This window comes from Neocloeon triangulifer, unplaced genomic scaffold (assembly GCF_031216515.1).
Source record: "Neocloeon triangulifer isolate White Clay Creek 2 clone unplaced genomic scaffold, ASM3121651v1 ptg000006l, whole genome shotgun sequence".
In the NCBI taxonomy this organism is placed as follows: domain Eukaryota; kingdom Metazoa; phylum Arthropoda; class Insecta; order Ephemeroptera; family Baetidae; genus Neocloeon; species Neocloeon triangulifer.
Window position 1 is genome coordinate 76,432 of NW_026775549.1, and position 26,828 is coordinate 103,259.

Here is a 26,828-nt window from a genome sequence, read left to right on the forward strand (position 1 = left end):
TTGTGATAGCTTGATTAGATAAAACAATCATCACTTTGCCTGCCGTTAATAAAGAGTTTGGGACGGGTTAAGAGAGAGCCACACTGCAGTCTCGTTTCGTGACTGGGTGCGACAAACAGGCCACTAGCTATAGGTAGATAATTCACTCAAATTAGCCACTCTCAGGCAGTGCATGCGACTTCCGAGGAAGAGCGAGTTCCAACTCCGAGCAAGCCAAGCAGCAGGACAAAACTTTTTATCGACTTTCGACGACACACTACTCTACTCTATAACACAACATAAATAATTGCGGCGGTTTTTATGCTTAAAAAAAGTGCATCCGCCAGGGACATGCATTCGGCCGCAGACGAGAGATTCGTCATTCCAGTAAAACACTCGTCCCGGCCGACTAATTCCTATTTAGGACATGGTCTTACCACCTTGTTTACGAACTGGCATCGGGGCTGCTCCTTTCGGTTCCGCAGCCTCCCTGATTCCGTCTGATCGGCCAATGCAGATACTCGCCGACAGAAACGCCTCCTGAAAACAAAGGTCGCGTCAAAAGGTGTCCGAAGGTGGCCCCTAATCGATCCGCGGACTCTCCGCGACATTCAAACCACTGACCCGGATTCTCACCTGATTTTGTCACCAAAATAACCCTTTGATAACCGTCACGGATCGAAGATGGCTTCCAAAATTTTGCACCCTGCCTCCCCTAATGACGTCAGCTCATGGCGACTGCGCGCACTGCTGGAAAAGGGGGCGTGGCTGCCGTAGCAATGTGTGTCGCGAATAAAAAATAAAAACAAGCACAGGTGATTCTGCTGGACTGAAAAAAACAACTTTTGCAATACTTTTGAGGACTGACCGGCTGCAAAATGATAAGGACTTCGCTGAAACTTTATCACGTATAATTAATTTAGTAAATTTGTCTTGCATTTTTAATTTAAAAATTTAATTTCAGACGTCAAGACTTTTGACACCTTTAGCGAACAGAAATTTGCCAGCATTAACTCCTAAATTAGCCGTCGTGAGTTCAGCAAACACCACTTTGTATAGGCACAAATCCACCACCTCACCAGCCACTGCTGTCATACCACAAGAAAAGCCTGGACTCTTTAAAAGAATAGCAAAATCGTTATTCGATTCGTCAAGAGGAGTAAGATTTTTTTACACAGGACATTAATTTTATCTCTTATATAATCACTTTAATTATTTTTCTGCAGAAATATATTTCACTGGGAGTTCTGCTGTACGAAAAATGTGCAAATGAACCAAATTTCGTTGAGTTTGTGAAAGGTAAAATAATTAATTTTCTAGCTTGAATTAATATTAATATTTTTTCTGCAGTTTTAGGATTGCCAGACACATTTAATTCATGGTTCCTGGTAACCGAGCTGCACGTTTGGATGGTCATGACAAAATGTTCTGTCATGGAAAACAATGGGAGACACATGAGGAACTCTATGGTCAAAATGATGTGGGACGATTGCTCACAAAAATTAAAAACCTTACACGTGAGCTCACAATTAGAAGTAAAATAATTTTCAATCAAGTCACGTAAATAATTTTTTTCTGCAGGTTCCAAGGTCAGGAAGTGTTCTCCAAGAATTGGACCAACAACTGAAAGCTGCAATTTTTGCTTATGACGAAGGAATTATGTCGTCCGACACTGTTCTTGCAAGTGCTTTGTGGAGGCGTTTTTACATTGACAACAGCAGCGACATTAAAGGAGAGGAGCTTGAAATTCTGGTTTCGTATGTCAGGCGGCAGGTGAGATTATTAAATTAGTAATTTAACTGCAAACATCTTATTTTTAATACAAATAGATTGCTGAGCTGCATGCGTTGAGTGATGAAGAGTTCAGCAAAAAGCCCACATTTACTTGGGTTCCTCTTAAAGTGTAATTAGATGGTGCAGAATAAATTATTGAAAAAAAAAACCAAAATTGATCTTCCTTATTGACTCTGTGCAAAAATTGACTTTAATTACACATTTTAAAAAATTGTGATAAGAGCGAATACTCCGTACAGCAGCGCACACGGATATGCAACGAGCAGCAGCTGGTGCTCCATGTTCAGCATGGAGACAAAAAGCTTTGACGCTGAGAGCGAACACCATGCTATTGTCAGTCCAGTAAGCACTATGCCAAGAAATCCTAAAAAAAATTAAATTTTAAGATAAAATGAGACTTTTTATTGTTGAATAAAATTTCACCTTGCAGGGACAATAGAACGTTGATCCCGGAGAGACCAACCATGGGCAGCAAGCAGTAGCCGAGTACCGAGACAACCGCCCCCAGGGTTGTTCCGTCCACAGTCATGAGGGTGAGAAGGGCATACATGGCCATGCAGCCGAGGACTCCGATACCGTAAATGTAACTAAAGTGGACTTTGCCGCTGAGAAGAAGGAAACTTCCGAAGGCTAGGCAGAACACGAGAGGGCCTGCCATGTCCGTGTCCTGCAGGACGGACGACTCGGTCGCTCGGAAGGGGTTCAAGACGGACAGGGTTTTCTGCACAATGTGGTCAGGGTTGATGCCCAACTCTTCCAACAGGGGTGGCTCATCATCAAAGTCGGTTGTTCCATGAGCCTGGAAATAAAAGCAAATTTTAAAATAATGTCCTATTGATTATTAATTTAAACAGTTGTTTTTTAAATCAAGAATTTAATTTAAAATCAGAGATAATTTAAGTACACAGGGAAAATAGTAATACATACTTCCAGAAGGAGTACATAAATTTTTGGGTTAAGATATTTATGTAAGTTCTTGCCTGATGCCCAGCTGGCATAGAAGGGGTGAAAATCTCGCCCGTGTAGGGTGCAGAGGTGGCCGAAGGATCCAAGTAGGGGTTGGAGGTGTACTGGGGTGGCTGCTGAGCCTGTTGATAGTTCTGTTGCTGTTGCTGGTTGTGGTCGAAGGACTGAAAAGCCAACTCCTGGGGGTGTGAGCCGAAGTCGGCGCCCGACAAATCGAAGCTGTAGACGTTCTGTTGAGGGTGCTGGGGGTCGTCCCACTCATTATTATAATTCGAATACCCGGACATGTCTGCGACAGTAGGTTTCAATCGAATTAATTCGATTTTTATAATGACATTAGCCGCTAGTCCAGTCACAACAAAACAGACAGGGTGGCCCGATTCGTGCAAGGATTGGCCGGCAGATGGTGTGGCGCGTTCAATTTTCAATTTTGGCTCCGGAGAAAAGAAGTTGCGGGTTGCATAACTACTTAGAATCTCATCAGCTCTTCACTGAAATTGTCTTATTTCTCGAATTCTGTACATTATCTTTAAATGTTTCCTGTTAAAATATCATATCTGTATCATATTAAAACTTATTTTAATCCTGAAATAACTTCAATTAACGCTAAAATTATACTTAAACAGAACTGAAGATATAATTTTTGCAAAATAAATAATTTGCCTAAATTAATGCTTTCATTTTTGTGTCACATAATATCTTTAATATTATTTGAAATATTATATGTTTCCATTTTTTACTAATTTTATAACTCTGATGCTATCTACTTTTATTTTTGAGAATTATTCGAGTATTTTAAATGTCACTTTATAATTAGCAGGAAAATTATAAAGCAACCGCCCTTAAAAATTTCTCATTTGTGATAATATTATTCCTTACTTCTTGCGCCTCGGCGCTACGATTAAGTCGATTAACTAAATTGTAAGGTTTAAAAGTTTTTGCTGCACTTAGTTCTCAATTCGCAGACGCATTAAAATGTACCAGAATGATGCAAAAAATCAAACTCTCTAGCTCTAATCTCCGTCACATTTGATCCGTTTTTTGCGTCAAAAGTAATTTTAAAATAAATGCCATTCCACCCTGGCGCACAAGCGAACGGATAGAAGGAGCTGCCGTATTGAGTGGTATTTAATGATAAAATAATGGCATAGTCGATTTGCTTGTGTCTTTATTTCAGATTAAATGGACACTTTAGCGCAATTAGCTCGCTTGTCTGCTGATTCGCAGAGTCATAAAAATAAATGCTACCAGGTTTTTCGTGACACGGAGATGGTCGGAGGCATTTCATATTATTTTGCTGCGCGAGAGCGATCATCAAAGCGAAGCAATGTCGGAACTCTTTAAATTTAATTGCATGGGCGAGATCTTTCTCATTTTTTGTCAGCTCTCAAAAAGAACTACTGCTGTTATTTATAATCTAAATTTAATTTCACTCCATCTTGCGCTAAATTGTCTCCTGCTTTATATCATTATCACCAGCAGCATGCAATAGAATAATAAATGCAGAAGCTCCTATATGTAGTGCTCAATTCGTAAAAATAACTTTTGACAGTTAAAAATACTTTCTATGAAGCTATCAAAGTTTTGCTTTTTTGTTTGTTTATTTTTATAAATCATTCAACTAATATTTTTATAAAGATTTTCTTCCTGGCATTTTGAATGGGATGGCTTGCGTTTCCAAAATATAAAAAGCAAAGGATAGTCGGGGGAAACGCGCGGCGCATTGTGTGTGACAGGCAACACAACGCCAGCCAAACTTTCACGTCGATTCTCCGCAAGAGACAAAGAGACAACGGCTAAATTCTAGATACAAAAACAACGTCATTGTTAATTCAAAAAATTTCAATTGATTATAAATTTATTTCTCTTACAAACATTCAAGGGTTAAAATAATAAAATTATGGAGATGTTGACTTTTCTTAAAAATTTTTGTTTTTTATATTTCTGCCATAGTGGGAATGGAGAATAAAAAATAATATCAATTTCTGCGTTTGTAATGGAAGGTCATCGGTCTTCTGAGGCGAAAACTTTTCTCCGACCAAATTTTCGACCAAAAATACGCTTAAAAATATCTAGTTTGCCAAGTGGGTGCTAAAAAGTAAAATTGCAAAATATTAAATTTAAGATCTAATTGTAAGTAAATTAAATTAAATTATTTCTAGTCAATAAAATGTAAATATTATTTTATACAGAAAAACAAAATTGTTTAAAAGTGTAGCTGTCTGAAAAAAGATAAATCTGAATCTGACTTTTTTTTGTGCAGCAGAAATTATCAATCACCAATTTGAAAATATGAACATGCGTCGTATTACCAATGGTTGCAGAGATTTTGTTGATTAATTAAAAAATTAATAATTATCGCAATTTAATTAAATAAGTTGGTTTCAGGAAATTTAAAAAAATAATCATGCAAATTTGTGCTGAATAAAATGTTCTAAATTTTTATTAAATGCAATTTTTTATTAAAATTTAAAAAAAAAATATGCTTAAAAGTAAACTTTTAAAAAATTTCTTTAAAAATATTAGCAAAACATCTTTTTTATATGACTTTTTTTAATATCTACATTAAAGCTATTAGATGCGATTTAATTAATTGGTCACTTGCTCACATTCCTAGAAAAAGGGTTGCAGAGCTAACTAAATATAAAATTCGCCTTGTGGGCAACCAGCAGGCTAATCAAATGATGAGTCCACGGATCCATTGGTCATATTTTACTAAACAATCCCAGGCGTTTTACACCCGGGATCATTTTGTGCCGACGTAATTTCAATCGTGGCTGATTATACAGCAGTTGTCCTAATGCAATAATGAGCCACAGAGCCGCAACGTGAAATTCAAACAATTTTCCGCGGAGAGGCCGGCGAAACGGGCCGCGATTATAATAATACATTTTTAACGTGTCTCGCGGCTGGGCACACACCACAAAATGCAACTGACGAGGTGCCCCTTCATAGCACGATGTTTGAAGGATGACCGAGCGCAAGATGATGATAATAATTTATCATAAATGATGAATTCCCGGCTCCGAGGCACAAACACAAGAAGTCTACGCGTGGGAACCAATGCCTTTACCCCGTTTTCTGTACCACACATTAAACTTGCATAATAATAGAAAAAGAAACTCATTTCCAAACTGTGCGTTCACACAAACTGTAGCGAAGACGTGCATAATCGGAGAGAAATGATATGTAGAAAAACGAGTCTTTTTGTCAGATTTGTGGCACAAACAATTGATTTGACATCACACTCTCAGGTTTTAGCGGTTCTTTCCAGTTTTCTTTTTGAAAAAACGTATGAATATGAAGCGCTCTTGTCTTGCTTCGCTGCCTAGAGGGTGCTTTTGAATTTAACTTTTGTCTTATTTAGTCACTTGTGGCTTGTAATAATTATTTATGATTCTTTTTCGCATTTATAAAAATAAATCGTGAAAAAGTTATTTCTTTGAAATTTAATATCTAGGGATTGAAAAATATATAAATTATAAATAAATATAACAAATAAAAAAAAAAATTCGTAACAAAATTATTTTGGAGTTCCCAAGTGAATCAAAGTTTGTAAAATTACAATAAGTTAATAATAACATCTAAATCTAATTATTGTTTCAGATATTTTACGATTTATTTTTTCAAAAATACAAAAGAATGATGAAACAAAATATTTTCAATAATTATTTGGGAATAAAATCTTTTAAATATGTGTACATAATTCGAAATTTAACTCACAATCAGCCAGTGGATAGAAAAAAGTTAATGGTTAATATATTGTAATATTGGTTGAATTTCTAGAGTGATCTAAGCAATTCCTCTTTCAGACATTCTGGAGTAATTTTCAACAGAGAAGCCATAAACCATGTGCATGCATTCTTCATGTAATCATTTTGGTAGTCACTACTGTTTGTTTGTTATTTATTATGTTCCTAACATTGATGGTTCCATGTGCAAGTTAAATCTCGCTGCGCTTTTATATTCCTCTCTCATAGTGGGCTGTAGTTCCCAACAGCAGCAAAATCCCTATTTGAAAGTCGGGCGTGTGACTAATTTCTTTTTAGAGCTACTCAAATCAAATTTATGGCACGTCTTAAAAAAGGATTTGAAAAAAGCTCTTGACACACACGCACGCACTTACTGCCTAGTCGCAGTAGAAAGTTTAACATACAAATGTGGCCTCCTTGTGGGAACATCAACGGCGGGGGCGTCAAATAAAATAACTAATAAAATTCTCTTAAAATCCGATAAAAGTTACTGTGACAAAATCAGAGTGTCCATATATGAAAAAAAAATTATTCTATACACTTCTTTAAATAATATTATGAGCCCTTTTAAAAGAAATCCTTCGCATAAATATTGATAATTGTATGATTGCTCCATATTTTCTGACCCCCATCAATCTGGTTAGAGAAATTGGTGCAGTCAAAAATCGCGGCAGTCATTCCATCACGTGCAGACAAACAAGTGATTAAAAGAAACCTTCAATTGCAAGGGTCCCTAAAATCAGTGGTCCTCCCCAACTAAACGCCGCCAATAAAGAAAGAAAGAAAATAATGCGCACCTTCCTGCAGCAGTTGGAATCATTTTTGTAATACCTATCATTACGGTGGAGCCAGGCTGGTGAATATAGGAAAAAGTTCTCACGAGACTAAATATCAAAGCGCGAAAACACAGAACTCAGCAGCGAAATTAAAATTACGCAGAAAACGGAGAGATAAATTAAAAAGGAAGCGCTTTCCTCGTATTCGCGGCCGACTCTTGATTTTTTGCCTCGCTTTTAATTAAGGAGCAGGTTCGTCTCCGGAACAGGTAGAGCGTGCGTAATATTGGGTGTTATTAGCTGAAGGCGCCGCTGAGGGCGGGACTGCGGGGCGCCCCGCCGAACCCTTATGGACCATCAGCAGGCGCCGATCCAAATATTTAGGCCACCCGCCAGACATTAGTAGCAGAGTAAAATCGGGCAGTGTTATTAAGTGGCAAATTTATACTCGCCCGCAGTTTATGGTGCCTTTATCATCATTTTTCACGAGATGGCCTATCATGCAGTTGCAGCTCTCGCGGGGCTTTTGATGGTTTTCCATTCGGCAGAGTAAATTCATCAACGTCAGCGCTGAGCAAATTAGCCGAGTCTCTATATTGCCGTAATTACTCGCGGTGCAGACTGTGTTTCCCCGACTTTTGTTTCATGCGCTCCTCCATGCAAGGTTATATAATCACAAGTTTTGGCGATGAGTGAACCGTACCATTAAATATTTTTGATATGATTTCAACCTTTTCATTAAGATAATGAGAGCTGCTCTTTCCATGTTTGCTCTAATTCTTTTGATTTATTAAAGAAACGAATTAAATGTGTTGTTTATCTGTAATTCTGAAACTAATTGTATCCGCCTGCTCTCAATTTAGTATTAATGGTGAACTATTCTAATCTAATTTGACTAAATTATTATTAACTTACTAATTTAGCTTTTATTTTCAATTTCCAGGTCTTTTGCATTTTTATGCTTGTTGTTTACATGAGTAAAAAATTTTCAATTACTTTCATTGTCAGTGGGTTTTTGGAGGGCAGGGAAGGCTTTAGAGTTTGGAAAAATGTTTGGGCTGTAATTCAATTTGTATAAAATAGCTTCATTGTGAGTACCATTATTCAATTCATTTTATTATTTTGATTGTGCTGTTTTTGTTTTACAAATAAATAATAATTAAAGTAGCCCTTTTTAATATTTTCCTCTCATAATATAGTTTTATTTATACTGGGAAACAATGATGTTTTAAAATTTAAAATTACAACAATATGTACTGGTGTGTGGCGCATGCACAGTGAAAGTTTCATTGAAATAAATATTAAAATTATTATTCCACAGCGTTTAATATTAAATGAAAATAAATAACATTAGGTCATAAAATTATATGATCTATAACCGTTGGAACTAGTAAAGACTACTACCTTTTAATACATAAATTTACAATAAAGATATAAAAATTTAAATATGTTAATTTCATTAAAAATTAATAACATTAAAAAAAAATTTAAAAATATCATTTGAACGATATAAACATAAAATTTTTATATTATATATCTATATTTTTTTAATTAGATTTACTAAAACATGTATTATGCAAACTTATTATATTCATAAAATGATCGTCTTTCCAAATCTAAATAAGCCATATAAAACTACAATGAATCAGTATTACTTGGTTGATTTAAAATTGATTTTAAGATATAAAAGTTTTAAAAATTCCTTTTAAAATAAAAAATAAAAATATGCAAGTTTTTAGCTTTTATTAGAAAAGTTCAAAACAATTTCATATTGATATTTTGTGCTCCCTGCATGCGTTTCTATGCGAGGACGGTTTTGCTCCTGTGAGGGCTGCCGATTGAGCTGTGATGCGAACAACAATTAAAGCCCGTTTTCCACTTCATTGATGTTCGAAATGCAATTAGCCGCGCGCACCAGAGACACAGAGGCAGCAACCCCTGCAGCACGCGCGAGATAATATCTCTGCCATCCACAAAGCCAGGGCAAAGCGTTGACGCTGCTGCATATCATTTTGAAAGTGATATACAAACACGCACATAGAGACTGTGCGCGCTTTGAATGTACAGAGAGTATGGTTGGATAATGTCGTTTGGCCAACCAGCCCAGCAGCATCCACTGCCACATTATGGCGGAAAATTCAGATTGCCTCTGAGAGAGACAAAGGGCACGAGAGTGAGATTGGCAATTCCATCTGCATGAAAGGTAAAGTGAATTACGCCGAGCGCCCTTTGAAGTGAAAATACCCGCGGCTCTGTAATCTCGGCGCACTGTAGTTTGACTTGGTAACTGAATTTAAAATATTATTGACATCCTGCTCATTTGAATACAGCGCCCGTCACACTTTTCGCTCTAGCTGCTGACGCAAAAGTCTCTCGTTTTCCCTGCTCTTTGTGCCGCCGCTTTATTTTCTATCCTTTCTGCGCGCAAATGTATATTTGCATAAATTTGAGATTATATGTATGTGCACAGGCATTTTACCCCGTGTGGGTGCCTCGCTGGCGTCTCCCTTTCAAGTCTCCCGGCTGCAGCTTTTTCGCCAGAATTTGCTTTGCTCACAGCGGCAGCCAACGCCCCGTTTCCACGAAGATAACATTTTCGCGGTGCCCCGTCAATGAGGAAGTGTGCGGCCTTTGTTGATGCTGCTTCTTGCAATTTGTAGTGCTAATAAAAAATATTGATTCTGAGGTCACGGAGGTGTGGAGGAAGTCGTGCTATATGCATGGTTGTAAATGTCTCCCAAATTAATTTAAATAACAAATGATTTTTATATGATGTTTTATTATAATGTAATATTTTTTGCACTAGTAAAAATTTTCAGTATCACATCCTTTAGCAATCGGATCAATGCAAAAATATACACAATATGAAATCAATTTTTGATATAATTAAAAAATTTAATTTAATTTTATCACATATATGCATTTTATCACATTTTAATTTTTTAATAATGATCTTCTTGAAAAACGGAAATTGAACAACTTTTTAAAATTCACAACATTTTTTAGTGCATTATTTTTTAAAGTATTCATATTTTTCTTTTAAAATTGCGTAATTGATCCTCTCTTTAAATTTAAGTTAGCCTTTTTCCTAAAATTATAAGAGATTCAATAAACTTTCTAGTCTAGTCTTATTCGCTCTTATAAAAAAATCTGATCTTCTATAGCTTCATCAACTGCTGGAGGATTTTGTGAAATCTTTCCCCCGATTAAGTTTGCGTCAAACAAATAGCGAAAACGGCAGTCGTAAAATAGGAGAGTAACGAAAGCGGCCTTGCTTGTGCCGGGGTAATTGCAGTGAGAATGGATTCATTACACGCCAATGTGCTAGACAAACACAGGCGTGCTGCGCAGACACGGTGTTAATTAAGAGTCCTCTCGCTAATAAATCCAACTTTACAACCTACGATTCAACGGCTATGACATATCTCTCTTCCAGAGAAAATTGAGCTGACCTCACTTTCAGCAGGGCATTTATCACAGCTATTTACTGCATGATCACATACTTCGCACTCGCGACTGGAAATGTAATAGCCGTAATTTATTATTTTCCATCAATATTTACGCGCGAGGCAGTATAAAACTTCTGCTTTTAATATCAAACTAAAATTGAATTAAATGCCAAAATCAGTTTTCACTAAGTTAAAATTAGCAATCCAGAAACAATAAACAAAAATTTTCAATATTATTAATTTTGTATGAAATTTCTAGTTTCATATTTTGCATGACAAAACATTTTCTAAATACTTAAGCAAAATTCAGTGTAATAATAAAAATAAAAATAAATTTGTTTTTTATTTTACGTTTTTAGGGTAAATTTTATTTATACACATTATTATTAATAGAATTAAAAAATATTTGAATTTTATTAATAATTTTGTTTTATCAAGCTTTTCCCTTTTTTTAAACTTGATTTGATCATTTTTATAAAAAGATTTATATCAATAATTGTCGAAAAATAAAAAATTAAATTATACTGTCTTAAACAGAAGCCAAACGCAGAAAATTGGCTACCGCCTACAACGTTTTACTATCAGGAAGTTCTGTGAGTTCCAAATGAACGGGTATACTAATATTTATATCTAAATAGATTTTATTAACATTATAATGAAGTAGAGGTATAAGGAGCTTTAAACAATTTTTTTTCTTTATTTACATTTCACGCACGTATGAATACATGTTGGATATTTGTTCACGAAATTAAAAATCAATCCTATTTAGACAAACAAGTAACAAAAATGTGCAGAAGCGTCCTGTTTTTGATTAAAGTTAAATTTAATTATATCATGCTATTAATTTATTTCAAAGGTTGAAAGAGCGGCGTTCAAATAATTCAAGCTTAGTTATGTTCAAATCTATATTTCTAATTTCTGTCAATGCACTCTCCTTGGTGCGGAGGAGGCGCGAGAGCTGCACGGAGAGATGAGCGTCTGGATTTAATCAAGAGCGGATCGGGCGCTGGCTGTGGCGAGCAAACACCATAAAATGTGATGATGCATGATCCACCCTGTGCAATAAAAGCGAGGGTGGCGGTAGCCACTCTCTCGATGGACGACGCACCACAGCATTACAGGCAACCGTCTCTGCTTGCTTTAAATTGAGCTCAACTTTGTTTGCCAAACATTATTAATGAAAAAGACCATCTCGATCTCCGGCCTCGACAAATTGCCAACGCGTGAGCTGGATAATTGAATTACACAAGGGGCAGTATCTCGACGTACTCATTTTCGTCCCACATCATATTACAGTCTCGAGTGAGCCATTTTGTAATCAAACGTGTTTAATTTATTCTCACATTTTTTTGCAATAATAAAAATATATAAAAGTACAAGGACAATTACTTGTACCATTTTAAAATTCCCACGCACTTCATTGATTTTTTTTCTTCGTGATCCGTTCAACTCCGAGTAAATCACAATCTTGAAAGACGTGCGTTTGTCCATAATTTTATTACCTGTGGCAAACGCCAACACAGTGAAACCCTAAACTTTTCCCACCCTAATGAGTGAGAAGTATGGGCTTTAGTCACGCGTGATGTTTTTCATAGATTTTGGGGAGATACATGCAGGCGCCCAATCGTCGGTGTATAAAAAAAATTGAAAAAAATCCGGCTCAAAAGAATTAGACCAAGAGGGTGAGAAAATTCTCAAGGGACGCATTTATTTATTTATTATTATTTTACTTTTTTATCTGCCCTATGTTATTCATTTTGTAGGGTAAATCAATTCCTTTGCAATTTTATTATTTGAAAATAAAAATATAAAAAATTGGAAAGAAAAATCGGACAAAAAAACAACTAATTTTGCGGTAGCAACTTCACGTTTGAAATAAAATTCAATTGTAATGGTGTAAATTATATCTAATTTACACCATACCCTATAGTTTCAATTGTATGCTTATGGAGAGAAACAAAGGGATTATATTATATTATTGTTTTGCATTTTTTCTTCAAAAACCATAAAGATAACAACATCCGTATTTTTGCATTTTTACACGATTGACCCTATTAGACCTATTGAAAGCGATTGTAACAAAAATTAAACGCCATATACGTTGTGTGGATACTAATTTATGCACAGCAAAGTTTCACTCCAAGCAGTATGAGGATCCAGTAAGTTATCACATTAAATTCTTGCGCAAAATTCATTTATTAAAAAAAATTTGCCACAAGAAAATCATTTCTACTTCTTGTTGCCATCCTCTGCTTTCATTTGGCTAACTCTGCTCAAAAGAAAGAAAAGAAAAAGCCATCGCTGGTGTGCAGTTTCTTGGTAAAATATAATTAATGAAATAGTTTAAAAAAATTTATGCGACTGGAACTATTTGAAAGTTTTTAAAATAATTATTATCTAATAAACGCAGCGGAATTTAAAAACTTGCTCGCTCTTGAACTCCAAAAGTAAAAATATGCTAGGAAAAATTGATGTGGACTTACAAACCTGCGACAATGGAAACAATAGAGTCCAATTGACAATAACTACGACCAGACGTAAGCCAGGTACCTACGAGGTAACGTTTTCTGGAGCGGACACTTCTAAGGTATCAATTATTATTATTTTATTATAATTTTAATAAAAAAAGAAAAAATTGGTCAGCAAATATCTAAAACTAGAGTCACTGTGAGTGCGAGTTCATTGAGTCCAACTCTTGGATTTATTGAGGGAAAATCGATTGCACAGGACATACAAAATTATGATAGAATTTTGGGATCCATCGTTCAGGTCAATTTTGATAAAGTGCCTCTTATTCTTGACTCTTGCCAAATTGACTTCTGCTTATCTGAGGTATTGAAATGGAAATTTAATTATTAAATTAAATAAAAAAATATCGAATCGCTTTTATTCTTATGACAGAAAAGCACTCAAATGTATTGCTACTTGGATAGTCCTATCTACTATGATTATGCAAAATACGCTGTAAGGGAAGAGACGATTGCCCCTGACATTAATAATGACGATTCTGTAACGTCAATCGTGACAGACATAGCTCCACCGGCAACTAGCCTTCCTTCAGAAGTTCCCAGCAAAGTTATAGGAATTATGCCACCAGTGCCAAATGTATATTCCATGAGCGCAATGCTGATTGAATGCGGAGAAAGAGGTTCCATCGTTGGAACTATTTGGTACAACAACTACTACTATGCAAATGATTTATACGTGCCTTACAAACGGCTATTTCCTCCAATCACTTTAAATTTGGTGGTAATTCATCAAGGTGGAAAAGCAAAGGTACGTTTAATCCATTGAATTGAAATTTGAATTTTTTATCATGATGATTTAGTCGCAGGCTTCTGTTTTGATCCATCCCTCATCTCCTGACAGCAGCAAATCGTTCAAATTCGCTAAAATTTTGCTTCCTATAAATGAAATTGTGATTTACAACGATAAGACTGGCATTTCAATCGGCACTTGTGGAACTGCAGAGAGGAATTATATCAACCAACCTCCAATTGGATAATTAGGCTGAATTTTATTTATGGTTCTGATTACTTATAACTATTAATAAATTGAAGAATCTTTGAACTAAAAGTAATTAAAAAAAGTACCACAAAATAATATTCAGTGAAAATGAAATTCAAACCAAAATAATTATAAAGCGATAGTTACTTTATAAAAATTAATTTTCTAAATTTTCATACTGGAATAAAAAAAAATACAGATCATGAACATTGTTGCCGTTGTTTGAAGCTATTTAAATAACCTGATATATTTATTTTATTGATCTGTGAAATTTTTGCTTCTTGCAGGCTAATTGATTGTATTATTTAAAAAAAATCTGGTCTTCCACTTTCCACTCCATTCCTTTACCAAGTTTAATCCAAGTAATCTGACACAAAATATTCAATGAAGTAGCAAAAAGTGAATTTATGTGCAAGGTGACATCATACGCACCCCCTTTTTTACACGGACAATCGCACGGTCTCATATTATCTGTGGCGGCGGTAGTGCAATTTACTTATCGCTTTATTTGACCTTTTGAGGTGCCGCCGCCTCTTTTTTATTATTATTTGTTTCCCCGCTTGCTCTGATATTGCTGCAAAATTCACACAGCAAACAGAAAAAAGGAGAGAGCGGTGCAAACATCAAATAATAAAACTGCCTAGTGCAATGGAAGCAGGTAAAAATTTATTGTGGTTTATTGCTGAGGAGCTCTGGGGACGTCGGCAGTTCGTGCTTCTGATGGCATATTGGGGCCTTATCTAAATAAAAACCAATAAATACATTTCCTGCTGGCGCGCGTGATATTTGCTCTTTCAGCGGTCATTGTTTAATCCTATGTTTGCACTCCCCCGAAATTGGGTAAAATGGATAATATAGAAACAAAATCAAATAGTCCTTTGGCCAAACCAAGATTTAATAAAACGTTTGGTTTTAAATTTTGTTAAAAATTTCATTAAAATACTAAATTAAGCACGTTAATAAATTAAATGGCAAAATTTACAGCATTTATCGATTTTGAGGATGAAATTTTCTTTTTAATATTCATCACCATAATATTAGGCTACATTTTGTTATCTACATGTACTTAAAATTTAGAGCTCTATTATTTATTTCACATAAAATTAATTTTTGAAACCAAGGAAAAATTGTTCATAAAAAGGCCTCTCCCAAGAATCACAATTGAGAATTGTTGACCAACGCCCACACGATTATTGATTTAAAAATTGCACTGCGTCAATCTCTCATCATTCACAATTTCCGTAATATTGAGATAGAAAGTGCTGCTCTTTGTCCCGTCGTAATATATATTGGGTGAGTTTTCACATTAAGTGTATCACCGCACAGCTCACTAAAGTAGTTGTCGTGTCTGTCGGCGTCTTTTGATCTTTACCTCTCTTTGACAAGCCTCACAATGCCGCGCTCACACTCTTGGACTGACTATTGGAACCGTATTATAAACGCGACCAGGCAAACACCAAAAAAGGTGGTGTGGTGGAAGTTGAGAGGGAAATGAAAAATATAACATACACACAGGGGCTGAAGTTACTCTATATTAGACAGCAGGGTATAGAATACTATCGACTATTGAGGTTTTAAAGTTTGTAGTGGTTTTTAGAATTGAAATTTTTTATTAAATGCTTTAATTTGTACACTTTAATCTCAAAATAAATACAGATTTTTGAAAAAAAAAAAATATTTGCTATGCTTGAAATAAAATTTTGTTAAATGTTGCAAAAATTAATTATGCAAATATTTTGTGAAAGAAATTCACAATTAAAGTTGAATCATGCTGAATAGGTGAATTGAATTTGCCAGCTTTTTCTTGAACATGATTTTTTCAAATCTTTTCCCATTTATAAATTTAAAACTAATATTATCTAATTTTATTTTGATTAAATCAAATAAGCAACCAAAAAACGTATCAAAAAACTCCGTTCAATACAATATGTCATAAAATTATATCTTATTCAGATAAAAATATCATTTTTTTTTCAGAAGAGTTTCTTTCTATTTATATAGTTTTGGATTTTCAAGTTGAGCATCATCATCAGTTCATTCAAGAGACTTAAAATAACAAGTCCGCATAATGCTTCTACCGACTTTCGCGGGATCACGGAGCACAATAGGAAGGGTTTAAACCAAGGTGGCGCATGCAGCATGTGCTGTGAGTGTTGTTATTATTTTGGGTGGAGTCATTTGTAGATATCGCCCAGGACGCGACAGCGCGCGCGGCTCTATAGCTGTGTGATGCGCGCGGGCGGCCACATCAAAGGCGCCGCGCACAAATCTATATATCGTTGTAAAGTGAATTTATAACCCGCAGTTCTGCTGTGCGAGCAGCGACGATTACGCAGAGATAAAGAGCAATTTGTGAGAGCTGATGATGAACGCACCATATCGGCATCAGTCGTCTGCCGCGCGCACTTCCCCTCAGCAAATGCGAGCTTTCGTTAATTCTCACCTACTGCGTGGAGTTACACCTGACGACAAAATTCGCGATAGTGCTTTTGGTTAACTAAGAATTATGATTATGAATAAGAACAAGTGTCCCTAGATAAGTTTGTATAATTATAAATCATATTTTGTAAATTGAACTTCAATATAAACAATACCTTGATAATCAAAATCTAACCTCTTCTACTAAACACGGAAAATGCATTAATATTTGCGGACTTAATTAATTCGCTGGAATATAGAGTCATCAAACTTTTTTGAACGATTACGAATAATCATTGAAGTTTTTACAAATGAATCTTAAAATTTGTTTCTATGAGTTTGAAAGAAACAGATTGAAATGTATTGTATTATTTCGGGAAAAGTTTTATTTTGATGCTGCGATAGTTAAACTTTTTGATAATCGCTGCGACAAAACAGTAATTCCTCTCAGAATTAAAAAAAATTAATTTCGAGAGAGGATTTTGTAATTTCACTGATAAGACAAATACAAATAATTTATATTATCGTGGCTTTCAGTATGAAAAGTAAATTTTGCGTTTGATGACACAACTTTTTCAAGGCTGCCTCAGGAGCAAGTTTTTTGTGTGAAGCGAGCGCGCAGTATGGATTTTGGCCAGGGAGCCAGTTGAAAATCTGCACGGACTTATTTGGCGAGGGCTTGCGAAGCGGGCACGGAGAGGAGGACGGGATTTGCATAGAGCGCGGCGGAAGGGATTGGCACTCGGCGTTGGGAAACTCTTGCGCAATCCAGTAGCGAGTGATATTGGACTCATTAATAAATAGGTAGGCGGTGCTGATAGAGAAAGAGTCCGCCGCGACCAATGGTACCGGGCCCCTTGGACCCGCGGCACAAACGCATGCGCGCCTCGCCGAGCATCCTCGGGATTTTGTGTTAAAAAAGTTTCCTTCTTTTTTATTGTATATGTATCAGGTAGCTGCTGCAACTGCTGGAAAGGAAGCACGCACCCGCCGAACGAACAGCGCGTTTTATAGAGGCAACCGCGGCAGTCGCAAGCATCTCCGCCAGTAGCTCCTCTGATTGACACCGACAGAGATGGATGCAGTCCAAGGTAAGGCGTTTTGCATTTTGCTTTTCGTCCGCCGCGCCGTTCTCTTTTGCGCGCCCATAATTCTTTTTTAAACAAGCTGATTTTTGCCAGGGGTTTTTCAGATTTTACCTTGCAATTGATATTTATTTTTGAATGACACAATTAAGACTGTTCAATTACTTGATATTAATTTGCACAGTTTTTTTCTCACAAATTAAATTGCATGCAAGGTATTGATAAATATTTTTATAGATTCAAAGATTTCTTACGAATATCAGCATTAGCAAATAGGTGGGTTTTAATAAAAATATATTTAATGCAGGCCATTTACTTTGTGATCATATAATTTCACTGCGCTATTTAGAAGCTGTTTTTTTTTTTAAATATTTAATCACGATCCAATTGCTTTAGCTTTATATTTAAATACTTTTTGTTGTACTTTTATTTCTCAATGTGCTCACCAATCCAAATCACGAATTGAAGCGTGGCTTAAATTTTTCCGTGCATGAGTATTAATAATTTTACCTGCGAAATAAAATGAAATGAATTATCAAACAAATCAAACCGGATAAAAGATAATTCTTTAAGAAAAGTATGTAGCAATTTTTATACGCATACAAATATAAAATTATTCAACAATAACTTTGTATCCTTTTCATATTATTTTTTGTTGCATTGAATAATTTTTATTTTAAATTTTGCTAACAGAAAACGACGTGTCAGCCACAGCGGCCCTGACGCCCCCGAACACACCCCCCGCAGCACCTTGCAAAGCGCTGGCCCCCGCCAGCAGCAAATTCACATTCGACCTGGAACGTTCCGCGTTTCAGCCAGCGCTGCAACGGCCGCCCGCGGTGGTGGACCACAAGCAGCTCATCATCAACAACCACCTGCACCAAACCTTCTACCTGCAGCAGCACCCTGAGGCGAGCAGCCTTCTGCAGTACCCCCCGCAGGACCTGCGTCTTCACTACAACATGCTGGTCGGCCAGTGGCTCCGGTACTACCGCGGCCAAGTGGCCAATCCGGCGACCCCGGCCGCCGCCCCGGTGCCCTTGACCACCGGAGTGGGTCGAGGAAGGGGCGGCAGGGGTGCGTCCAACAGACCAAAGAAGCAATTCATCTGCAAGTACTGCAACCGGCAATTCACCAAAAGCTACAACTTGCTGATTCACGAACGGACGCACACCGACGAGCGGCCCTACAACTGTGACATCTGCGGAAAGGCCTTCCGCAGGCAGGACCATCTTAGAGACCACAGGTAAATTTTAAATATAATTTTTAAAATTTTCAGCATTGAAATTACTGCTTTGCAGAATAATTTTTCCGTCACTTGAACAAAAATTCAATTTTTCTTTTTATTTCCCAGGTACATCCACTCGAAGGAAAAACCTTTTCGGTGCTCGCAGTGCGGCAAAGGTTTCTGTCAGGCGCGCACTCTGGCCGTGCACCGCATCTTGCACCAGGAAAGTGCGCCGCATCGGTGCCCGGTTTGCGCCCGCGCCTTCAACCAGCGCTCCAACCTGAAAACCCACCTGCTCACCCACACCGACCACAAACCCTACGAGTGCCACTCGTGCCGCAAAGTCTTTCGGCGCAATTGCGACCTCCGCAGGCACGCCCTGACGCACGTCGAAGGCGCCCTGTTCCCTCCAGAGCTGCTGGCCGAGGCTTCCGAGCCCACCCTGGACCTCTCAGTCAAAGGCACCCAGCCGTCAGTTCCTAACAAGCCCTTCAGCTTCAGCATCGACGACATCATGCGCAGATAAAAAGGAAAAAAAGCACCATGATTCTACTTATTAATTAATGAATTGATTTGAAGCCAAATATTTGCACTCAGGACTGGCCCGTTTGTCAAAAAGCGGGGCCGGGTTGATTTTGACTAAATACATTGAACTAGCTGATGAGTTTTATTGATCATCAGAGCGGTTGATTAAGTGTATAATTATAATATATAATGCCTGTTATGCATGGGAGTATAATTCTATTATATATTATTGTGAAATATATAATTATTGTCAAAGAACATAAATTATTGTAATGTATGTGCTTGTAAATAAATTTACCGGCTATGATTAATGTATAAATTAACTGTGCATTTGCTTTGAAAAGAGATTTCTGATCAGTTAATTGTGCTATGATACGTCATGAATAAATATATATGATTATAAATTAACACAAAGAATTTTATTTTAAATATTAAAAAAAAAGTTTACAACTCTTTTGGTTAAAAAAATATTATAATATCTAGTTTTATTAAATATTAAATTAATATTTTCTTCAAAAAATAAAATAAATACAAGAGGTTTGGGCAGCTCAAGTCGCGACAAGCAAAGCTGTCAACCATCTCGACTCCCATGTTACGCCAGTTGCAGATATCACTCCACTCCAGGCGCTCTCACTTCAGTTCCCTTTTTCTCCACTCGCTGCAATTCCTCTCTGAAGGCATCAACTCAAAATATCCCAAACTTTTATGCATATTATTTTCTCGAGATAACCTCCTTGATTATCTCCTGTGCACAATTCAAATTACACACAGACAATAGCGAAAAGGTCGCGGCGCATATCAATCAGATAAAAGGCGCATCGATCTAGGAGGAGAAACGCGGCCAGAGTAATTTATAATTTTGCTGAGCGCGCGCGGCAAGACAAATTTGTGATGCTCACGATGCTGTTCGATAGGCAATGCATTCGTGCATGATGATGGATTTATGTGTTTGCTCGCTCACTCTTTTTTTTCTTCCCGGGGGCGGCCGAAAAAAAAGATGATGTGCTCAGCCGTGTGATAACAGCGCGCGCCATTTATTTCCAGGGCTCATCTCACGATGTGTGTTTTTAGCGCGCGTGGATCGTCGTGATCTATCCGCTGGCTGATGGTTAATAGTGTCGTGAGTCCCGGATGCTTATTCTATTATGACGTCATAAAGGCCAGCGAACATTAAAGCGCAGCAGTTTTATATTTTTTATTTTACTACCACGCAAGAGACGCAATTTTGTTGTCAATAAAAAAAAAGTAAGGAAGAGAAACGGGCCTCCCTAAAAAGTGTTCATAAAATTTTGTTCCTGCTTTATTTTTTTGTTACACATCCATCATTAAGTGCAACCTTTTGGAAAATAACACAGCTCGCGCGAGCCAACAAAAAAATTGGCGCCCTTGATTGCGGGCTTAATTACATAAACAGCGTTTTGAGCGCTTAACTACTGCCGCGGTACAAAAACGGCGGCCACTTATTGTTCGAGATTCATTTTATTGTCCGTCGCCAGCAGCGGCATTAGTCGAGGGCAAAACGACGGCGCCGCCGAGAGAGGAAAGTTAATTAACAAAAACGACTACTACCTGCGAGCGGTCTCCGCGCATTTGTGATTTCACGCAGCTCATTTGTAAATGTTCAGAATTTGAACTTCGCAGAGAGGCCGTTTGTTATTATATAAATCAAATCACATTCGTTTTGTTTAATTCTTATTCTTTTTGTTTCCGGAAACAATGGACGTGGAAAGAAGGAACAAAAGAAACACGAGTGGTATTATTAAGTAGTCAAAAGTTTAAAGGTGAGAAAGAGGAATTTCCGAATGTTAAAAAGTGCCAAATAAACTTTGAAGATCGCCGGCGGCAACACGAAATTTCTCGTTTCCTTTCGAATTTTATTTACGTGTGTATTTTGCAAGGGGAAAAATGTGTCGAGTCAATTATTTTGATTATTCAAGTGGTACGTGACGGCCGGTCTGGAGAACAATGCTTTCGATGGCCAGTGCACCCAGCGAGAGCGGGGATCTCTTTCATAATTAATGGCCTGCGCGATGGGAATTGTTTTTTTTTTCTTTCTTCTGTTGTTGTTGTTGTAGCTGCGACTAAAGGGGTCCATTCTCACGGTAATTTGATCATCTCGGGCGGCATATGATTAAGGAGGGCATACCTGGCATACCTGGCGCTAAATCACGGCAGACTGAGCCATTAGCGGAGGCACAACTAGATCAAATCAATTTCCAGCTCGGCAAATGACTCAACACGGAACGGGGAAACGCAACGCTCAAAAGGTGCATGGGAAAATTGCTCATGAGTCGCAAATTGGCAAAAATGATTTTTAACGATGAGTGTACATAATTTTTCTCTTTATATAAAATGAAAGAATTTCCTTGTTCAACAAGCAATGCTATCAATTGCATTAGTTCAAATACTAGAAAAAAATATATTCAAAGGAGAAAAGTCATAATATTTTGATAATTTTTAAACATAACAAGTTTGGTCAGAGTGGGGTATTCACAAAATTAGAAACTCGTAAAAAAATATAGTACCATTTAATTCATAAAATTTAAGAAGGTATTATCTTTATAGTTTATTTTTCCACATTTTGGAGTTTTTCTTCTATATATTTGCTATTGGCATTTATTAAAAGTTGCATATAATTTTAATAAATTAAAATGTTATTTCCTGCACTTTTTCAAGAGGATTCAGTGATACTTGAGGTCTATTGCGATATTGTTTCCTTATCATTAACACAGTTTGACGCAATTAAACGTCTCATGTAAATGCACGAGTGAGAGGGATTGTCCGATGAGGTACGACATGTCGGAATGCAAAGTACTTTTTTCACGTGCTTGCAAGTTTTGAGTACACTGGAAAAGCATTAGCCACTCATCAAGATTACAATTATATTACGCCGCCGTGGTCGTGTGTTGTTGTTTTGTTTTTTCAGTATTTTCGGACTAGTTTATGATGTACAATGCGCGCCGTGTGGGAGTGTTGGTTGCATATATTATTATTACGGATTATGGCTTTTTAGTAGGCGGCTGCAGGTGGGGAAAAGAAGTTTATGGGCGAGCGAGCAAGAGCGAGCGCGAGAGATTCTCATTCCTCAGTTCTTCCCATCGCGCACATAACCAAAGGAACGAGGGGGTCACGACCCGGGCACACGCCTAGAGGCATGGCGCGAGCTATCTCAGAGATGCTGTGTGAGCTTCACAATTGTGATCATCCCTCCGAGACAAAACCGGTCCAGCCATCCGCCAAAACTCGCTGGCTTCCCACTCGTGCGCGGCGGCGCTCTTTGCCTTTCTTACTGCAAAAGCGACGAGCAAGTAGTGCCGCCACCGCACATATCATATAATGCATTTTTTTTAAATATTAAATAAAAGCGCATATCATTAATTATATCTATTAAATCTTTAATGTAAAAATGGAAACTGGCAAAATTTATTATATAGTGGATTGGCAGCCAAGTTGTCTACATGATTATAATAATTAAATCCAAAAAGCTCGCTTAATAATTAATAATTAAAAAAAAATAATAATTATAATAAGTAAATAAATAATAATAATAAATATAAACACCGGAAGAAAAAGTTTATTAAGACAATCTTACAACGTTTGTTTCGTTAAACTCATAAGAAGGAAGTTTGATTTAGCAGGTTTTGCAAATTTGACTATGCATTGAATTTCCATGTAATTTTGAATTTTCACAGATATGATGAGGCAAGTTTTGAAGGGAAAAAAGTGAAGTATATTAAATTAAAAGTGAAAAATGTTCATTGTGGACTTTTATTTTCATCGTGCCTTATTTTGTATTTTAAGCCAGAAAGATTTATTACTATTTTGAATTTTATACTTGCTACACAGTCTTTCTACCTACAATTTGATTAGATAGATAAATATAATGTGCAGTAATCTCGTTTCCGGTACTTTTTACTTCCCTACAAGCCTATATTTACGTTGGTTTTTACAAAATTAAAATTATCGCAAGATATCTATAATCTGCAGATACGAGCAGTGCGCACCACAGATTATCACAGGCCCAACCGCACGATCGCAGCAAGTTTGCCTTATGCTGTAAACTTGAGAATTGACAAGACCTGCAGTCACCATGCGGGCGTGGCACTTGTTGGTGCTTTTTGCCGCTGCAGTTTTTGCAGATTCCGGAGGAACTGGGTTTGAATCAGCAGTTCAGGTAAGAATTTGATATTTTGAAATCTGAAGAATTGAGTGACGAAAGAAATTTTAAACTTCAAAATAGCAGGCGGAGGAAGTTGTGAATGACGCCGCCGCTGCTCGGGATAAACGTAGCGATGATGAAGAATATGCCAATGATGATGACACTGAAGTCAAACCAGCAAAAAAACAAGCGGTATATTTTTTCTCAAAAAACTGATTGATTTTAATCTTTGCTGTTGTTTGTTAGGTGGCTGCAGTGAAACCTACAACCACCACCACCACTACAACCACAACTACAACTACCACCACAAAGAAGCCACCAACGACCAAAAAAGCAAGGAAACGTAACGGTAAACTTAAGAATAAGAAGAACAAGAAATACAAACAACGGCAACACAATAAGCCCAGGAGCCGCAGCCACTCAAGGCGTCGCAGTGGCTCTAGAAGGCGCAGTGGCTCCCGTAATCGCAATGGGCGCCGTAGTAGATCGAGGAGTATCAAAAATTAACGTCAAATCAGTTACCAATGAAACCATTCCTTCATTATGGTTTGCATATTCCTGCATCAATCTCTGCGCTGAACCATGATAAAATTATGAGAAAATGCTTTTCAGAACATTCCGATCTCAATTCCTGTTGTTATTCTGATGTTAAAAATTTGTAGAATTAGTTTCTTCAAAGCTGATCAAGTTTATATATGTTGTTGCTATAAAATCTTCTCTGCAATCCTATCATGCTTACATCATTAATAGATTCTATTAATTACCGTACTTTCAACCTATAATGTGCATGCTTCAAGAATAAATAAACATTGCAATTTTCTTTACAAATATTATTTTTTTATTATTCATTAAGTATAATAAATGTATATCAGAGAAACTAAAAACAATATATAACGATAACAATTAATTAATGCAATTTCAAACCATATATTATAATGTGTAATATAATGTAATATTATTAAAACGCAAATTATCTTTTTTCAAAGATTTCAGTTTTTCAGAAATTCCTCCCTCTTAATTTTTGCGGACAAATATGAAACTCTCGTTTTTAAAGTACAAGCCATGACACAGAATGAGCATTCAAATCAGAAAAGATATTTACTTCTAGTGTATTCCCTTAAAGAACTATTTGCTTTCTCCTGAAATTTTTGCAGGAAACGGGTCGTCTTCATTTGAAATATCGTGCCGGTGTCACTTCCCAAATTGGGGATAATTGGCTGGGCTCATCCTCCATGTTCTCATGCATTGGGGCAGGCGGTGGGAAAATTCCGAAAATAACGGGGCGTGAAATGATACAGAAATAAGTGATTATCATTTGGAAACATTTATCATTATCCAAATCGTGGTGTGTGTGCGCTCGGTATAGAGAAACAAAAGGAAACAGCATTTGTGGCGAGAGATTTTAAGGCGCGCACGACGCGTGAGTTTAGCCCCGACTCTCGCCGCATTGTGATCGATGCGCCGCACTCGTGGGTGTATCTCTCGCTTTTCCCACGCTTTCCAATGCACACAAAGCTCCTTTTTCTTTATATTTAAGTGAAGTTTCAACGACGCATATAATACACCCGTCAGCCGGATAATTGCGTTTAAGAAGAAAACGAGTGCACTCGCCAGGAACAAATGAGGAAAAAATGAGTCAATCTCGCAACGGCACTCATGCAAATTTTAATATATAATATTTCTGCTGCACTGCCCTCGAGCTGGAATACGACCGCTTTAATGATCTTGTTAATGTGAAAATTAATTTATGAAATATCGTATTTCATTCAACGATTTTATCGCCGCGTGCACCGAGAGGGAAAATATCTTTTTTGCGCAGCGCTGCAGAGACCAGTTAAGATGTTTCACGCGAAGGACTGAATTAATTTCTTCACGGGTATCTCGTCGCTCTCGCGAGCGGAAAATATGCATCTTGACTTCTGACTATGAAATATCTTTCTTAATACATTATTTTTTCCCATACTCGACGTCCGAGGGGGACGAGAAATATTTCGGGTCAGTGCAAATCCCGCAGCGTGAGCTGATGTTTGTATATGTTTTCGTGAAAAACGAAGTACACACAATCCTTTTGTTTCATTTTGTCACGGAAACATATACGAAGCGGCACTCCAATTTCTCTCTAACGCAGCGTGTGATCGGAGAGGCGAACACGTCTGGACATTTGAATGGCCATTAATTTCAGCTCAATCACACATTATGGGGTCAGGAATTTTTATCATTTGGAACCACGGTAAAAAAATCTTAACAAGCATGGGAAAGATGCATTTTTAAAATTAAATCAGAAGCAACAAGTTGGTCAAAATAAAAACAATCAATCATCCCCTCACATGCTTTTCAACAAGAGAGGCAACCCGATTTTGATGAACAGCAACATGCACTGCCCTTTATCATGACATGAGACATAATTATTTATTTATTCTCAATTTTGTGCGACATTTTACATCAACTAGAAAATTGATACATCAAAAATAAAAAATTAATTTCATTACACATTGATTGATTAAGGAAAGGCTGAATATAAAAATAGCAATATATTCCCTATAGGGAATAAATTTTGCATTTAAATAGTTGCAAACTATTGTTGGGCTCATAATCAAGGGCAATATTGCCCCATAAATGAACTCATCCAAATTAAATACAAGAAGAAAAAAATCAAAAGAAGAGAGAAGAGAACATTATTATTTTTTATAATTATTTGCTTTTTCATTGTTCATTTTACAATGTCAAATTTTCATTTAAGCACGCAGGTTTGCTATGGTAGCGCTTTCCATACAATCATTGGACTTGGGAAGCAGCTACTTCTTACTATTTCAATGATCGTAAAGTAGGCAACGTATTCTCATATTTTCTTGGATTTTGCATTTTATTGTAATTTAAGAGAATTTAAATTAATAAATTAAAACGTTTTAAATCTTGAATATCAGTTCTGTAGAATCTTAAATAGATTTAAGATGAAGAAATATAACCATTTTTTTCTTTTTCAAAATCCGAATGCCCCACTTCAAAAGCCTATAGCTTGTCAAGATGATGTAAAAAAGTTAATTGCTTTATTTGATCAAGATAAAAAGGACCTCCGGTGCACAAAAAGGTGAATTAAGAGGTTTTCGAAGGATCCCGAAGCCATTTGTCGCGACGGCTTGTTTTTCGTAGACAGAGGCGTGAAATATTAGAGGAAATTGTCAAAACACCG

General features: G+C 36.8%; 6 protein-coding genes across 8 annotated transcripts in view; 4 read left to right on the forward strand and 2 right to left on the reverse strand.

The window, feature by feature from the left end:
• Nucleotides 1-736, reverse strand: part of LOC132194260 (disks large 1 tumor suppressor protein-like) — a gene marked incomplete at its 3' end in the record, with an annotated part of 31,481 nt that extends 30,745 nt beyond the window's left edge. Inside the window, exons 1-2 of the mRNA XM_059615429.1 lie at nucleotides 616-736; nucleotides 417-519 (exon numbers count right to left, since the gene is read on the reverse strand). Of these exons, the coding sequence (XP_059471412.1) occupies nucleotides 417-438 (22 nt within the window). The remainder of the gene's footprint in view (nucleotides 1-416; nucleotides 520-615) is intronic.
• On the forward strand, nucleotides 726-1,963 carry LOC132194331 (ubiquinol-cytochrome-c reductase complex assembly factor 1). 2 transcript variants are annotated; one of them, XM_059615515.1, is made up of 6 exons: nucleotides 726-887; nucleotides 944-1,138; nucleotides 1,206-1,278; nucleotides 1,330-1,514; nucleotides 1,561-1,752; nucleotides 1,809-1,963. In XM_059615515.1, exons 1-6 carry the CDS (start codon nucleotides 858-860, stop codon nucleotides 1,884-1,886), a joined length of 753 nt encoding a protein of 250 aa, XP_059471498.1. In that variant the 5' UTR covers nucleotides 726-857; the 3' UTR covers nucleotides 1,887-1,963. The 2 variants fall into 2 exon arrangements, with proteins under 2 accessions (XP_059471498.1, XP_059471499.1); XM_059615516.1 differs by having other exon boundaries at nucleotides 1,330-1,496.
• LOC132194330 (protein YIPF5) lies at nucleotides 1,922-3,127 on the reverse strand. Its single transcript, XM_059615514.1, has 3 exons — nucleotides 2,754-3,127; nucleotides 2,197-2,572; nucleotides 1,922-2,137 (listed from the first exon to the last, which is right to left on the reverse strand). Exons 1-3 carry the CDS (start codon nucleotides 3,024-3,026, stop codon nucleotides 1,977-1,979), a joined length of 810 nt encoding a protein of 269 aa, XP_059471497.1. The 5' UTR covers nucleotides 3,027-3,127; the 3' UTR covers nucleotides 1,922-1,976.
• Nucleotides 3,128-12,819: 9,692 nt separating this feature from the next.
• On the forward strand, nucleotides 12,820-14,422 carry LOC132194327 (uncharacterized). Of its 2 annotated transcripts, none has more exons than XM_059615508.1 (6): nucleotides 12,820-12,875; nucleotides 12,936-13,035; nucleotides 13,127-13,303; nucleotides 13,360-13,548; nucleotides 13,618-13,992; nucleotides 14,045-14,422. In XM_059615508.1, exons 1-6 carry the CDS (start codon nucleotides 12,865-12,867, stop codon nucleotides 14,219-14,221), a joined length of 1,029 nt encoding a protein of 342 aa, XP_059471491.1. In that variant the 5' UTR covers nucleotides 12,820-12,864; the 3' UTR covers nucleotides 14,222-14,422. The 2 variants fall into 2 exon arrangements, with proteins under 2 accessions (XP_059471491.1, XP_059471492.1); XM_059615509.1 differs by having other exon boundaries at nucleotides 14,051-14,422.
• A 2,506-nt stretch (nucleotides 14,423-16,928) lies between these two features.
• LOC132194281 (protein bowel-like) lies at nucleotides 16,929-19,861 on the forward strand. Its single transcript, XM_059615453.1, has 4 exons — nucleotides 16,929-17,445; nucleotides 17,594-17,732; nucleotides 18,420-18,972; nucleotides 19,081-19,861. Exons 2-4 carry the CDS (start codon nucleotides 17,717-17,719, stop codon nucleotides 19,478-19,480), a joined length of 969 nt encoding a protein of 322 aa, XP_059471436.1. The 5' UTR covers nucleotides 16,929-17,445; nucleotides 17,594-17,716; the 3' UTR covers nucleotides 19,481-19,861.
• Nucleotides 19,862-23,485: 3,624 nt separating this feature from the next.
• Nucleotides 23,486-24,466, forward strand: LOC132194283 (tRNA-dihydrouridine(47) synthase [NAD(P)(+)]-like). The gene is made up of 3 exons (XM_059615454.1): nucleotides 23,486-23,653; nucleotides 23,720-23,830; nucleotides 23,885-24,466. The coding sequence occupies exons 1-3, from the start codon at nucleotides 23,570-23,572 to the stop codon at nucleotides 24,143-24,145; spliced, it is 456 nt and encodes a 151-aa protein (XP_059471437.1). The 5' UTR covers nucleotides 23,486-23,569; the 3' UTR covers nucleotides 24,146-24,466.
• Nucleotides 24,467-26,828: the final 2,362 nt, after the last annotated feature.